We start from the raw sequence: 16,727 nt of genomic DNA, 5'->3' as shown, positions 1-16,727 counted from the left end.
ATCTAAAAGATGATTAATTTTAGATGATACTTCACAACACATTCAGGCGATGCATTCAACTAACCAACCATTCTCCATGCAAAGAACCTTCTTCTCACTCCTCTGTTCACATCCTTCTTACACAGTTTACAGGGATGGCCTCTTGTTCTAAACTCCCCCTCCTCTCTCATTCTATGAAAATTTTCTTCTATGTTAAACTGATAACAATCCCTGACTAACACACACACACACACACACACACACACACACACACACACACACACACACACACACACACACACATATATATATCAGCCATATCCCTTCCCCTCCTCCTATTCATGAGGCTTTGCAATTTACATTCTTTCAATTTGTCTTCATATGCCACATTCAAAGACTACATACCACCTTTGTGAATATTCTCTGGACACTTTCTAACATATTCATATAACGCATAATCACATAACAAATCTGTGCACAATAATCCATATGAGGCCTGATCAAAGCCTTATACAATGGAATCAAAACCTCTATTTCTGCATGTCAAGTTCCTCCACATCTGTGCCATTATTCAATGTGACATCTTTACAACTTGTGCAATGTTCCCTGAATTTCAGGTCCTTGTCCACCACCATGCCCAGATGTTTCATCTCCTTTACCCCTTTAAAATTTTACCACCCAGTGTATACTTTAGAAACCCCATTGTTGCTTACCAAATTTCAAAACCTTACACTTTGAAACATTGAACTGATAGTTCCATACTGTTGCCCACTCATACAATCAATTCAAATCCTCCTGTAAAGCCAACACATCTGCTTGATTCTACATTACACTCTCCAATTTTGTATAATCTGCAAATATTTGCATATCATGAGCTAAACCCATCCCAATATCATTAATATGCAAATTGAACAACAATGTCCCAAAACTGACCCTTGTCACACCACTAGTGACTTTCCTCTTTCAGGATACTATATAAAAGCTTTTGATAGACTGCCAAATGACAAGCTGTTAAGTACCCCCCCCCCCTGAAATGTATGGGATTGGATAATAGATTAGTGAGTTGGATCTGTGACTGTCTGTCAGATAGGTATCAGAAAGTTGTATATGCTGATACCTATCTGACAGACAGTCACAGATCCAACTCACTAGTCTGTTATCCAATCCCATACATTTCATGGGGGGGGGGGGGTTCTTAACAACTTGTCATTTGGCAGTCTATCAAAAACTTTTGCAAAATCTATGTATACCACTGTTTATGAATCTTCCTTGTCCAAGACATTTGTCACCTTGTTATAGTACAGGGATCTCCAAACTTGTTTTACACAAAAGCCATATACAATAAACTTCAGATATTGGAGAGTTGCAAGACATGAACATATATTACACATACACTTTTATTGTTACATGCACATTTTAAGAAAATTTTATATAAATATTAAGAAATATATGTAGATAATAATATTTATTCGTGTATGTAGTTTTAAAAGTATTAATTTGTATTAATTTCAAAAATCACAAAGTACACATTATATATATATATATATATATATATATATACACACCAAATGTTTTCAAAATCCCAACTGATCATTGTTTTAACTATATTGAGCATATTTAATACAATAATGAACTATGGAAACATTAAGAAAAATATGCAAATTTGCATTTCATTAACATTAAATAAGACTGCCAAAAATAAAAATAAAAGGAGTATAAACAGATATTTTTAATGATATTTATTTGTCTTAGTAAATATGTCATCAAAACATGGATGAAAATATGTAAACCAATCAAATTAGAGATAGTTTAATCAGATACCACCTTACAAATTATACTTTTATCATAATATTTTTAAGCCACAAACAGGCATTGCTACAATTATCAGGCTATTAATGCTAGTAGAGGTCTTGTGAGTCGCAATTCTGGCTGAGTTGTTGAAAATCTAGTTGATTTGTTGTCAAGCTGTACAAATTAACTCCGTCAGGTGTTGATTTGTAAGGATTGCATGATGCTTCAACTTCACAAACTTCATTATGGAGTACAGTGATTCATAGCATTCTCAGTTGTGCAGAAAATTGAGATGAGCCACACATTGGTTTTCTTCATTCAGGATATTTTATTTCTGGAACTTGCTTTCAGAACTCAATTGTAGACTGAGATTTATGGATCCACTTTAAAGAAATGTCCTTCTGTAAGTTCTATTAGTTCCATTTCAACAGCAGATGATTCTGTAATCAGAGGTTCAAGAACTGAACATGATTGATCACATTAACCATGAATGGATTTATAATAAAGGTGAAGCAGGGGTTGAGATTCTGCAAGTCCTCAAACCTGTCTAGGAAATTATCAAGCAGTCCTTTAATTTATCTTCATATTCTTCCGGTTTGTGGTTTTTTATTTCAATATTAGGGAAAGTATTTACTCTCCTTTTGAGATCGAGAAAGTAAATGAAATTTCTTGACAATATTTGAAACTTCAAAAAGTTCTTATTTTATTCTGAAAGGTGAAATTGTCTGAGTAAGATCAGAAACAATCTTATCCTTTCCCTGGAGTAAAGTTGAGTGTTTATAGATGATTCATTATATCAGTAAGGAACATTATATCTTGAATCCATTCTTCATTTTCAGGGTAAGGATAGAATCTGTTCTTCTTCCAGAAAAGTAATAATAGGCACCAACAGATCCACAAACTTACTTAAGACATTGCTGGTTGACAGCCACCTCATATACAGTAGAAAGAGACATCACTGGGTTTATCTTCAAGCTCTAGTTCTTCAATAAAATTTTTGAGCTGTTGGTGGGTCTTCCCATTAAAGTGTATCAAATTGAGTAAACATATTTAGTCACCATGAACATTAAACTTACGTTTTAATCCAGTGGAATCTTGGTTTATACCCAATAAATAATTATAAAGCATGAACATTTTTTTATTTACCTTTTATATTAATTGTGATGAAAAAAGCTCATCCAACATATTTCTGCGAGCCGCACATTATATGTCAAAGAGTAGCATTTAGCTCACGAGCCACAGTTGGGCCACCTCTGTTATAGTACATAAGTTGGTAAAACATGATTACCCTTTAACAAACCCATGCTGATAACCACAGAGACTACTGCTATTATCAACCCATTTCTTTATCCTAGTTCTCACCAATCTCTCCAATACCTTAAACACAACTTCAGATATACAGATTGGCCTATAATTTATAGCCACAGCCTTATCACCACCTCCATGCAATGAAACAATTTTACCTTCTTTCCCATTCTCTTAAAACTGGTGCTGTATAAGACTTATTAAATTGGCATGCCAATTCCCCAGAACATTCCTTAAGACATGGTGGTATGTCATCAAATCCTATCACCTTATTGACATCAAGCTTATTTATTTCTTCATATACCTCCTGCTCTTTCACATTAAACCCTCCTCTCCTATATGCTCGAGTTTGTTGTGATTTCATCCTGATGAGGATGAACCACTCTTATAAACTGCTCACTGAACACTTCAATGATGTCTTTTGCAGCAGTTATTATTCCATCATTTTCATCCATTAGCATCAACTTACCATAATCATTCTTCCTTCTACTTATCACATATCTGAAAAACTCTCTAGGGTTTTTCATGGCTCGATTTGCTAATTTCGGCTCATATAGTTTTGCTGTTCTTACCAACTAAGTCACTTTCCTGGCCTGCTCTTTATACTCCTGATTCAATTAATTGCTACCATTATTCATTATGTGCTGCATCCACAGTATCCCCTTCTTCTGAATTTCCTGCTTAATCCCTTTATTCATCCATTTCAATTACCTTATTCAGTCTTTTGACTTTTGGAATAATCACATGCATTGATGTTGTTAAATATCTTTTGGTCAGTTCACAAGCAGCATTTATTTCCCTCCTGCTTAACACCTCATGGAGCTATAGCATATCCAACCAGCCCTACTTCTGTGTTCTCGTGGAAAGGCTTAGACTTTTCTATATGATATGCTTCTGTATGATGTGCCTCCCTTCCGTAAAACAGCTACTAAACCTATGCAAGAGAGTTGAAAAAAACTTCGAATAACAGCTTAATACAACCAATTATATGATAGATACTTTCTCCTCCAAAATCAGAAAGTTGGAAACTAAGCACAAGATACTCAACAAACAGCGCCCAATCGCAAGTGCACCCATGCCCGCTAACGAACTTTGTGAACTAATCACATCAATGGTACACGAGTCGCTCAAGGCCGAAAATAGGAGACTCAATGCCATTATCATGAACTTTACGATGGAAAACGGTGAATCCTTAAAAGAAGATGTCAGCAAACAAGCAGGAGAATGCAATTTTGATCCCAAAAATATTGTCGAATGCCATCGTTTTGGACCCATAAACAAAAGAAAGGGCGGAACGAACTTTCCATGTCTCGTGAAGGTGACCTGCGACACACCAACAAACACATCCAAATTTATAATGGTGATAAACAACAAGCTAAAGGATATTTGCCCCAGTCGCACATATGTGCTCGACCTGATTTAACCTTTGCCCAGAGACAACAAAGATGCCAACTCCGAAGACAACTAGAAAAAAATGCAAAAATGGAAACAACAGTTGGATGATAGACTAAAAACAAACCAAACTAGTACAAAAACCAAGTGATGGCACTAATAGCCACAAGGAGACCAGTATGCAGGCACTGCATAGGAAATGTGCAAGACCCCTGCGGTCAAATCCATGCCTCACAGAACCTTGCATATCCACTTTACCAATATCCGTGGCATCGATTCCAACCTTAATAGCATCTACTATCTTCTGCAGTCCACCAAATCCCACCTTCCCCCAGCACTATCCATCTCACCCTTCCTAACTATACACTATTTAACTCCTTTTGACCCAAGGATGGTGTCTGTGCATATATCCACTCTGACATACCCCTAGATAGCACCTAACCTAGAATCGTCCAGCTTTGACCTTCTTTGGCTGAAGCTATCCTTCCCCACTCACTCAAATTCATCTGCTGTCTCTATCGCTCTCCTAATACCAACAATCATTCTGAGCTCTTTCATTTCCTCTCCTTAAAAGTTGTTTTCTCCAGTTCCACTCTCCTAACAGCGAAATCATCCTCCTGGGTGATTTTAATGTCCATATCATATCCAATTGGCTATCCTCTTCCAGTTGTACAGATCCTGCAGGCAGGGATACTGAAACATTTGCCATCACTAATGACCTTACACAAATTGTTCAAAAGCCGACCAGAATACCAGATAACCCAAACCACCTTATTTTATAACCCAAACCACCTTAACTAGATCTTTTCCTTACTAATGACCACTTCCAAATATGTAGTGAATGTAGTGAGCCCCCTGGGTAATTCTGACCACAACCTAGTGCTCATCTCCTCCCCCATGCAATGCTTACACAGCCACTCCCACACAATAGTTTGGCATTATAACAGTGCCAAATGGGACAGTCTCCGAGACTACTATGCTTCATTCCCATGATTGTATTATTGTTTCTGGTCTTCCAGTCCAAACGTATCAAAAGTAATCTTCACTGACATGAAAACATACATTTCCCCATACTACTCTGAACTGCCGTCCCCTAACTAAACCCTGGTTCTCCAAAAGATGTGCCAAGGCTGTACAAATGAAAAATCAGGCATACCACAACTGGCTCAAATCAAGAACACCATCCTCCTTCAATGCCTATACTGAAGCTCGAAAAAGATGCAAGAAAATGATCATGCTTCTAAAACAGAATTTGAACGGGCGAAAAGCAGGATGCTTGCAGCCTGTCCAAATGGCAGATGCCTTTTGGTCTCTTGCCAAGGCAATTGGTCATAACTTTTGCCTTACACTATTCCCACCTCTATCATACCCAAATGGCTCAATTGCAACATCACTCACAGAAAAAGCTAACCTCCTGGCTTCACACTTTGCCTCCAATGCATACATAACTGACAATGGCAAATGCCCTCCAGTCATTCCAACTGTCCAACATGCAATGCCCCCTGTATCCTTTTGTCAAAAAGATCATAAACCTGTTGTCTAAATTAGACACACAAAAAATCTCCTGACCCTGATGGCATTCCTCCAATTGTCCTGAAAGTCTGCGCACCAAAACTGACTCTTATCCTATGCCATCTGTACACACTCTCTTACTCCACTGGTATATATCCCTGGAAACTAGCCTATATTCAACTCATTCCTAAAAAAGGGTGACAAATCACTGCCATCTAACTACTGCCCTATCTAAAGTGATGGAGAAAAACATCAACTCCTACTCTACCTTGAAGATACCCAGCTATTGAGCAACCACCAGTACAGATTCCGTCGATGTCAATCAACAGGAGATCTACTACTCTCATATATCACCCATCACTGGACAAATGTCATGGATAAATTTGGCGAATCCCAACTACTTGGGATTCGCCAAATATATCTCTAAAACTTTTGACTGGATCTGGAACAAAGGCTTACAAAGCAAACTATCATCGTTTGGACTGTCCCGGGACTTCTGCAGATGGATTGCCAGCTTCCTGTCTGAATGAACACTATGTGTGATGGGAGACAGCTCCCTATCCTCTCACCATCCAAGGTTCAGTTCTCTCACAACCCTCTTCCTTCTGTATATTAATGGCCTACTTCAGTTGACCTCCAACCCAATTCACAGTTTTGCAGATGACAGCACATTACACTCCTCTCTCTCATTTGACAAACCCTACTCTACACAACTCATTTCAACCCACAGAACATCAACCACCACTGCCCTTAATTCTAACCTCCAAGCCATCCTCCAATGGGGCTCAAATAACCTCGTCAACTTCAACACTAGTAAAACTCAGGGAAGACTATTCCCCCTGACGTGTTTCCCAAGGAATTTAACATACAAGCTTTTAAATCAAGTATAAACAAGTTTCTCCTTTCCCAACCCACTACCCGTATACAGTACTAGCATACTATAGGTTGACCAGCCAACCTCTCATATATGGACCCAACATAAAAAAAAATGCTGTCTCCTGAGTTTTTCATAATCACCAGCCTTAGACTTCCACATATATTCTTTCCTCACACAAAGCTTTATATGGCTAGCTACAACCCAGGTGATCACTTCATTCTACTTCACTCTCATGAACTGGAGGGAAGTGTGAAACCCACTCACAGTCATTCTCTGAATACATTTTCATATAACCATTATTAAAATTCATTCAAGATATGAGAGAACCAAAGTAAGATGGTGGCTGATTGTAACAGATTGATTTGGTTAAATAGGTAGATTTTTTCTACGATTATTTGAGAACTGGAATAAATTATATCTGCCTATAGGAATGTGAATCATGGTAATAGTGAAAAGATGAATTAAAAAGAATATACGAAGCTGTGTGGCTTTAAGAAAGGCAATGTCTTCACGTATGTAAGATGTCTTGGAATGAAAAGAAAGGAGATGAATAAAAGGTGGCTAGAGAGTAAAACATATCATAAGGAGTCAAGTAACAAATAAACAACAAGAAAAAAGTTTGTGAGGTTACAGCTTACCTGTATAATAATAATAATCCTCAACTTTGCATCATGAGCAAATAATTCAATGTTATTCTCTAGACCATCCCAATACCATTAAATATGGAATCTTAAGGTATCAACTGATCACCCTCCTTCTCTTAGATGCAACCTACTTCCATACTAATACCCATCCAAGCTATCTCTTATCCATCCCTTTGAATTTGCATAAAACAATTGACCATGTGGAATCCTGTCAAGTGCCTTGGAAAAATTGATGTCACTAATAGGATGTGAGCAGATTTCTAAAAAAACAAAACACTTTAATTTTCTATACAGAATTAAAGTGCTTTATACCCACTTCTGGATGTCCTGTACTAGCTTCTCCAGTACTTTAAATCACTGCTCCAGAGATACTGAGTCTATAATTCATCACTACCATTCTTGCTCCACCACCCTTATATCATGGAATTATCTTGATCTTCTTCACTCATCAGAAATCTTACTTGTGCTGAGATGGTGATATCCCATCCAATCCCACTATTGTGTTTGTATCAAGTTTTTGCAATGTCTTCAATACCTCTAGTTCATTCACCTCTATTCTTCTGTCTGGTTCCTCCTCAGCATCCAAACAGATTTTAAGTACTGTATTTGACAGCTGGTATACAAATCAAATTATCATTTCAATAGTGATTTGCATTCTGCTTGAACAACAACGAAAAAAAATAGTAATTTAATTTAGAGCTTTATTTATTTTTATTAATTTGCAATGAAACTCATGAGAAAATGATGAAACAACTTGTGTTAAACATTCATAAACCTTACCTTCTGTACACTCGCAGTGCGAATCCAAAAAAGTTAAAACTGGAGAAGTTGCAAGAGTCTCTCCTATTAATCTGGATCGTATGAGTCCCTCATGACGGCGAGTTCGAACTAGTCGTACTTTTGGTAAAACAGAGATATACTGTTCAAGTGGTTGCTTTAAATGGGCTATAAGAGAGACATTAGATGTTATCTTATTTTCCTTTATGAAATTATGTTATATTATTTAGATATAATTTATCTGATATTCATAACTTAGTTTTAGCTTATTTATGATGTTGTGGTAGTTGGGCAGGGAGGTCATTTTCTATTTAATGCTTACTAGATCAGAATAAAACAAATAAATACAGCATGCTGAATATATCAAAACTAAAGACAGTTATAGTTCTTTTTTATAATGTGATTGTTTCTAATGCTACAGTCACAAAATTGAATGCAGCTATATTAAACTTGTAACCTCCATAGCTCATCGGTATAAACAAACTTAGGTCTTTCTGCCCAAAGGTCAGAAAGACCTGGATTCAATTCCCGTCCACAATGCAAGGAACCTTTATCAGGTCATTTTGACTAAAAGTGAGTTAGCAAGTCTCATATGAAGGTGGAAGGTTTTTTTCTCCTGGAAACTCAGGCTTATCATCCCTCAAAACAGGCAAACCAGTCCTGTGAACACACACACACACATCTACAGACATGGATACTTACTGTAGGACAAGGAAGGCAATGGGAAACCACCTTCTTCCATAATCATTATTCTCTAGTAAAGTAGCATATTGCTATCCTACCAACCATAAAGTTGAGGATAGAAGAAGAAGATATGGAACTTGTATGGATCAGAATATTTAATATTTATACTTTGTAATTATTCTAATATCTATAATAACCAAGTTGTATATGTGAGAATAATTGCATAGACAAACAAAACACTTTTGTATTATTTCAAGTAAAATTTTGGACCCAACTTCTTCATAATTTTCGATGAGTACTACAAGTGATTCTAGTAGCAAGGCTTATACGTTGGTCATGCATAACTGGTAATTAACTTACGGAATTAACAACACATATAAAGGATATTAATTAAAGGCAACTTTAATGAATAACTTCCTAACTTCCTAAAACGCTGCCGGGATAACAAGGTAATCCCTAATTGTGTTATATTTAAGCGCCATTTTACTTTGGAGAAATCTCTCCGTATTTATAATCGCACTAGCTTCGCCCTATTAAGAGAACAAATTACCGCGACGCGTGTTCTCCTTGCCAACAAAAACAAAACCTTACGGGCGCTAGAGGAAGAGCTTTCAGAGACGCTCGGCCATGATCTTTGGACAATTCTTTATGACATCTCATGTGCTTCGGCAAGAAAAGAATTCGAAAAAATACGTAGTCGGCACTTGAAAAAATATGAAACCTGATAAAGAATTCTGCTTCCTTACCACAGCCACCACTCAACAATGCAGTCAACCTCTCGTCCGTAGTTTTAAAGCCTAAAGCACTCACCGCACTTTCACATGGCCAATTTCGCCCTAGCTCCTAAAAGAATACCTGCCGAGGAAATCATGATCCAAATAGAACGTGGGATTCGCAACCTTCCTAACCATATTGCCAACAACGTCAGACTGGATGTAGCCGGTGTTCTCACCAAAGCAAAACCTCCAAAACCCAACTTATCCAAAGACGAATATGCAGCTCTACTAGAAATGAAGAAAAACAAAAAAATAGTAATCACCAAAGCGGATAAGAGAAACGCCACTGTGGTGCTCAATCATAAGTACTACAAAGGTAAGCTTAATGCTTTAGTACTAGACCATACTACCTACCTCCCCTATTGAATATAATCCTACCAGCTCTCAGATTAGAACTCTCCATAGACTCCTTAAGAAAGCCACTTATTGGCCTGTGGAAGTCACTAACAAACTAAAACCTTATAACTCTAGACCCCCCCCCCCGATTATATGGACTCCCAAAAATACATAAACAAAATGTGCCATTATGTCCTATAGTGGATGGCATTGAGTCCCCCACATATAAATTAGCTAAACCTTTAACCAAAACGCTCACACACTATATGGGCAACACACCATCACACATAAAAAACTCAGCCCACTTTAAAGCCAGTATAGAAAACCTCCTCTCACTCCAACACACTGACAAGTTTTGACATTACGTCAAAACTGACCATTATGTCAGTTTTGACGTCTCCTCCCTATTCACTAACGTCCCACTCAAAGAAACCCTAGAGCTCATCCAATCCAAGTGTCCTCCCGATATCTCAGCCCTATTTCAGTTCACAATGAACGCAGGCTATTTCGTTTGGCAAGGAAAATTCTACAAACAGATAAAAGGGACATCTATGGGTTCACCACTTTCCCCACCCTTGGCCAATTTCTTATGGAGACCTTTGAAGAGAAAGCCTTAAACTCTGCCCTACAAAAACCCACTATTTAGCTTCGATACATGGATGATGTGTTCGCTATTTGGCCACATGGCTCAGATACACTCCACTCCTTCCTCACACACTTAAACAACCAACATCCCCAGAGTCTAGTTCACCTTAGAAAAAGAGGAAAACAACACCCTCCCCTTCCTAGACACTTTAATCACTCACCAGCTTGATGGATCTTTGGTTTTCTCTGTTTACAGAAAACCCACTCATACAGGCAGATACATTCACCAGCAATCCTCCCCCCTCACAACAATACGGGGTTATAAAAACACTATATAACAGGGCAAAATTAATCTTCTCAGATCATGATGCCCTAACCACCGAACTAAACCACATCCTCAACACTTTCTTAGCAAATGGCTATAACCTCCAAAAAATACTAAAACCAGTAAACCACAATCCCCCTCCCCCCCTCCACAATAAAGATTACACCAAATCTATCACAATCGCCTGCATCCAGAGCACCTCTGAGAAAATAACCAATATCCTCAAAAAATATGACCTGACTTCTTGTTATAGACCATATAAAAAGTTGGCATTCCATATCTGCTCTACCAAAGACCAACCACTTCCCCTAGACCTACCTGGTGTATATCAGGTCCCTTGCAGCTGCAAATTGTCCTACTTTGACCAAACAGGCAGGACAGCTAATATCAGGATTTCAGAACACAAAGACGACATCCGGTTTCACCAGCACAGCCACTCTGGGCTGGCAGATCATGCCTTAGATACCCACCATTGAATTCATTGGAAGAAAACTAAAATAATACACCGCATCAAGTTTAAGTACGAAAGATTATTCAAGGAATCATCAGCAGCTCTAAAAAACATTCCAAACCTCAACAAATTTGGATGCATGAAACTATCCCAAATTTGGGAGACTTACATTATGAGAACTTCAGCCCAACGGCCAAGACAATCCAATTACCCCACCAGAGGGCACCATTAGGACTTTAAGAACAATATTAGTTTCTTGCCTTCTTCCTCATTTGCTTTTGTTAGTGCCTGCATGCACATACCATATTTTTATGTTCCTGAAGATGGCAACGTGATGTTGCTGAAATATTGAAGTTATTCATTAAAGTTGTCTTTAATTAATATCCTCTATATGCATTGTTAATTCCGTAAGCTAATTACCAGTTGAGTACTACAGGGTGTCCCAAAATTCACGCAAGATTTAAATTTAGCGCCATTTTTGCGGTAAAGTGTTGCCAACGAGAAAAAAAAGACAGCATGACAGCTGACAGTTCAGGGTTATTAAAAATGGAGCGCTACACGAAAGAACAACGCATTTTCATTGTTGAGCAATATTTTAAAAATAATGAAGGTTTGGCAGCTACAGTTCGCAATTTTCGTACAAAATATGGTCGGAATAGTGATTTAACTTCATCAACTGTGAAAAGATTAATTAAAAAATTCAAGGAAACTGGATCAATTAGTGATCTTATACACTCCGGCCATCCTTCAACAAGTCGTTTAACAGAAAACATTGAAGCAGTTTGTGAGAGTGTTGCTGAGAGTCCAGGAACATCAATTCGGCACCGTGGTCTTGAATTGGACATTTCGAGAAGCTCTACAGTGTATTCTCACGAAAGATTTGCATCTTTATGCTTACAAAGTTCAATTAACTCAAGAACTGAAGCCTACTGACCACACACAGCGAAGAGAGTTCGTTGAATGGATTATGGAACAACAAGTGGATGCTTATTTTTCGAACAAAATCATCTTCAGTGATGAGGCTCATTTTCATCTTGATGGCTTCATTAATCGACAAAATTGTCGCATTTGGGGTTCAGAAAATCCACGAGTGATTGTTGAGAAACAAATGCATCCACAACGTGTCACTGTTTAGTACAGATTTTGGGCTGGAGGCATCATCAGTCCATTCTTCTTCGAAAATGCGACTGGTAAGGCAATAACAGTTAATGGTGCTTGCCATCGCACCATGATAATCCAGTTTTTTGTGCCTAAATTGCAAGATACGGATGTGGACGACATGTGGTTTCAACAAGACGGTGCCACATTTCATACAGTTCGAGAAACAATTCAATTACTGCATGAGTCATTTCCTGGTCGTGTGATTTCCTGTTTTGGTGATCAGAATTGGCTGCCCAGATCATGTGACTTAACGCCGTTGGACTTTTTTCTTTGGGGTTTTTTGAAGTCTAAGGTTTATGCCTTGAAGGAGGAAATTGAGCGCTGTATCAATGAAATTCAGTCACATTTATGCAAAATGGTCATGGAAAATTTCGACAAAAGAGTGCGTATGTGCCAGCAAAGCCGTGGAGGCCATTTACCCGATATGCTATTCCATGCATAACCCTATACTGCATACTTTATGAATCAATAAGAAATTACAATTTTTAATTAAAAACCTTTGGTTTTTAATTAAAATTGGTAAGAAATTTGATACAACTAGTAACCAACTAGTTTCGCCACGTTAATGAAACGGTTCCTACGAATTTGATATTTTTCATTTTCCAGCTTCAGTTATGTACTGATTTGAAATCTAAGCTCATTTGTTTTAAGCTGTTATATGTATATTCATCTAAACAGAAGAAGCTACCAATTAACGTGGCAAAACTAGTTGGTTACTAGTTGTATCAAATTTCCAACTAATTAAAACCCAATTTTCAGTTATCTTATTTAAGTATTTAGTGGTTGAAAAAAACATTGATCATATATATATATATATATATATATATATACATACACACATATATGTGAAAAGTTTTTTACCTTCGGTATAATATATGTTAAAGATACCAAGTAATTTTATAACCTTGGTTTTAATCCTTTTTCCCAAGTAAGCAAACAGACAAGTAAGTCAAATTTGCGCCTGAACGTGGTTCAAGACTTATGATGGTGGTGCAACACCAAGGCAACTCTTGGTAAAGAAGAATTAAGTTCTGATCGCTTTCCTTAGTATTTCCCATAAATGTAAAACACATCTCCTAGGAGATGTATGATGTTATACATTATGGGTGGGGGTCACTACCCAGACCGGTTTCAACCTTTATTGAGGTCTCATCAGTGAGTAGGCAGACCCTGAATGGCATTCTCAATAAAGGTTGAAACCGGTCTGGGTACTGACCCCCCCCACACCCATAATGTATAACACCATACATCTCCTAGGAGATGCGTTTTACATTTATGGGAAATACTAAGGAAAGTGATCAGAACTTAATCCATCTTTACCACGAGTTGCCTTGGTGTTGCACCACCACCATAAGTCTTGAACTACGTTCAGGCACAAACTTGACATATTTGTCTGTTTGCTTACTTGGGTAATAGGATTAAAACCAAGGTTATAAAATTACTTGGTATCGTTAACATATATGTAGAAAGTTTTTTTAACTTGGGTATTGGGTGTACTATGTTAAAGATACCAAGCAATTTTATAAGCTAGGTTTATTTCCCAAGTAAGCAAACAGACAAGTAAGTCAAGTTTGTGCCTGCACGTAGCACAAGTATGAGGCAATTCATGGTAAAGGTGAAGTAAGCTCTGATCACTTTCCTTAGTATTTTCCCCTAATGCAAAGCACATCCCCTTGCAGAGATGTATGATGCTACGCATTAAAGGTAAGGGCCACCAAATATTTAGACCTCAATAAAGGTCAAAACCCAGACCGGTTTTGACCTTTATTGAGGTCTCATCAGTGGGAGCCAGACCATAAAAATGCCAAGGGTGAAGTAATGCAGAGCTTATAAATTTTACCTAAATAAGTTGCCACAAGGTGCTTTGACCTTATTAAATAAAAATCTCCAGATGAGAGTAAGATGTAGAAAGTTTTTTAACTTGGGTATACTATGTTAAAGATACCAAGCAATTTTATAAGCTAGGTTTTAATCCTTTATATTAACTATTTAAATTGAGCAAGGGGTATCCAGAAAGACTACTTTCTAACTGGAAGAGTTTGAGGTAGTCATTTAGATTACACAGGTAAATAAAAGTTTTAAAAATTTCTTTATAAAATCTTTCTAATAAAAAATAGTTCTCATGTAAAACTTTATTTACTCTTTTATTTGGCTGAGTGGTTAGCATATCTGCTCTCCAGCCAAAAGGCTGAGAGTTCGAATCCTGCTGTGGTCATGGATGTTTGTAATTGTCTGTGAAAATACAAGTGTTAAAGTATTTGCACACAATCTTTTTTTCACAGATAATGATGATGGTAGTTGCAGTTCGTTGTAGTTGGTGGATTGAGTGGTGGGGACAGAGTTGTAGAATAGGTACCCTCCCTCAATGAATCTTTGGACTCCCCGGAGGTGTCATGTATTAATAATAATAATTATTATTATTGTTATTATTATTATTATTCCAGATCTCTATGGTCATAAGACTCATCATTAATAATAATTATTATTATTATTATTATTCCAGATCTCTATAGTCATAAGACTCATCATCCATCTTAGTCAACACAAAGTCTATTGTAACACTCCTTAAACTTATTCACTGTTTGCAGTCTCACTGTCATGTTAGGCAATGCATTCCATACTCCTACCATACTCCATGCAAAAACTTCTTACTCTCTTAAATGGGTAAAAAGGCTTATGTGTTGGCAGTTCGTGTTAATTTATTTAACTGTATTGATTCACAAGAAAAATATTTATTTCAACAACAGAAATAATATTTATTATATAATATTTAATATTTATTTAACTTATTTGCTGCTATTTCGCTGGAATATTTGTGTAAAGAAGGCTACTGTTTCAGACAAGTTTTTGGAATAACTAATTGTAAATAAGTATGTGCTTATGAATAAGAGTTGCTGTAAAAGTTGAACTTAAAGTGTTTCTGGTGTGTGGGCGTGTTTGTTTATAAAATCATTAAACTTAACATGAAGTATAGTAACTAGTGAAGGAAAGATGGCGACAGCTTTGTTGTTACAGGAGTTTAATTTTGATTTTGGTTGTTTCATGAAATGTGAGATCTACTATATGTATTTATTCCATTATGCAGATAAATTATGGATATTTAATGCGGATGGAAGGAGGGTATGATCTGAATGAGGACTTGATGAGCAGTATTGGTAACTATAATTGGTAACTAAAAATGTTAATAATGAGAATGCAACGAGAAGGATGAGTGCTCATCTGATAGCAAAGAGGGACAGTGTAAATGAGCAGTAAAATTAATAAAAAGTTTTGAAAAAGCAAATGAGTGTTCTGATGAATTTAACAATCGATGGTAAGAATGATGAAAGCAATACAAATGCAGCAGAAGTTAAAAAAACAGAGTGCAATTAAAGTTAAGGTGGTGAGCAGCACTGACAGTGAATAAGCATGTATGGCTAGCAATAAAATTAAGACTGTGAATGAGAGCGTATTGTTTTCCTGGAAGTAAAATTAATAGAGTAGAGTGATTGGATATGAGGAGTAAGTGAGCAAAAGAGTTGGTAGTGGTAATCTACCAACTCTTTTGAGTTGAGTTGACTTGACTGGGAACAAGGAACACGTAAAAATGGATATCAGATTGTTGAGTAGGATGAAAGATAGTGTGATAGGAAAGGTAATCAATGTGTTGCCTAGGTATGACAGTGATGAAATGAGGGAGAGAGTGAAGATTGTGAATTATTTATTCTTATGATGATATAACGGCAGTGAGGTCCCTTTTTCGGGGAAGTACAGCACCATCTCAATCCTGCCCCCCCCCCCCCCACACACACACACAAAAAAAATTATCCAGGCTCGGGACCAGCATAGGTGACGAATCAGGCTTATGGCTGGGTCTTAAGTATTCCTGACTGTAATCCGTGTGTGTGTGTGTGTGTTCACGGGGCTAGTTTGCTTGCTTGTGGGAGGAAAAACCCCAGATAAATGGGAGAAAAACCCTGCTGTCCATGCCCAAGACCGGTTAATTTGGCTATGGCTGAGGAAGATCCTTAAGCTCTTCACGTCGAAGACGAGAATCGAACCCAGGACACTCCTTTCCCAGGCATATGGTTACGAAGCGCATAGTCACTTGGCTATGCGCTTCGCAACCATGGGTGTGAGTCATTTGGAGAGA

At 37.4% G+C, this 16,727-nt stretch overlaps 1 protein-coding gene across 4 annotated transcripts in view; it reads right to left on the bottom strand.

Annotated features, from left to right (window-relative positions):
- The window catches only part of LOC150100148 (putative polypeptide N-acetylgalactosaminyltransferase 9), a 187,151-nt gene that overhangs the window by 90,799 nt on the left and 79,625 nt on the right, over positions 1-16,727 (bottom strand). For all 4 annotated transcript variants that reach the window (XM_090402384.1, XM_090402386.1, XM_090402385.1 and 1 more), the window contains one exon: positions 8,281-8,445. In XM_090402384.1, the coding sequence (XP_090258510.1) occupies positions 8,281-8,445 (165 nt within the window). The remainder of the gene's footprint in view (positions 1-8,280; positions 8,446-16,727) is intronic.

Source organism: Typopeltis vanoorti, chromosome 13 (assembly GCF_054136105.1).
Source record: "Typopeltis vanoorti isolate ZY-2024b chromosome 13, IOZ_Tvanoo_1.0, whole genome shotgun sequence".
NCBI classification, from domain to species: Eukaryota; Metazoa; Arthropoda; class Arachnida; order Uropygi; family Thelyphonidae; genus Typopeltis; species Typopeltis vanoorti.
Note: the sequence above shows the minus strand (reverse complement) of the source record. Positions and strands in the feature narration are given on the sequence as shown.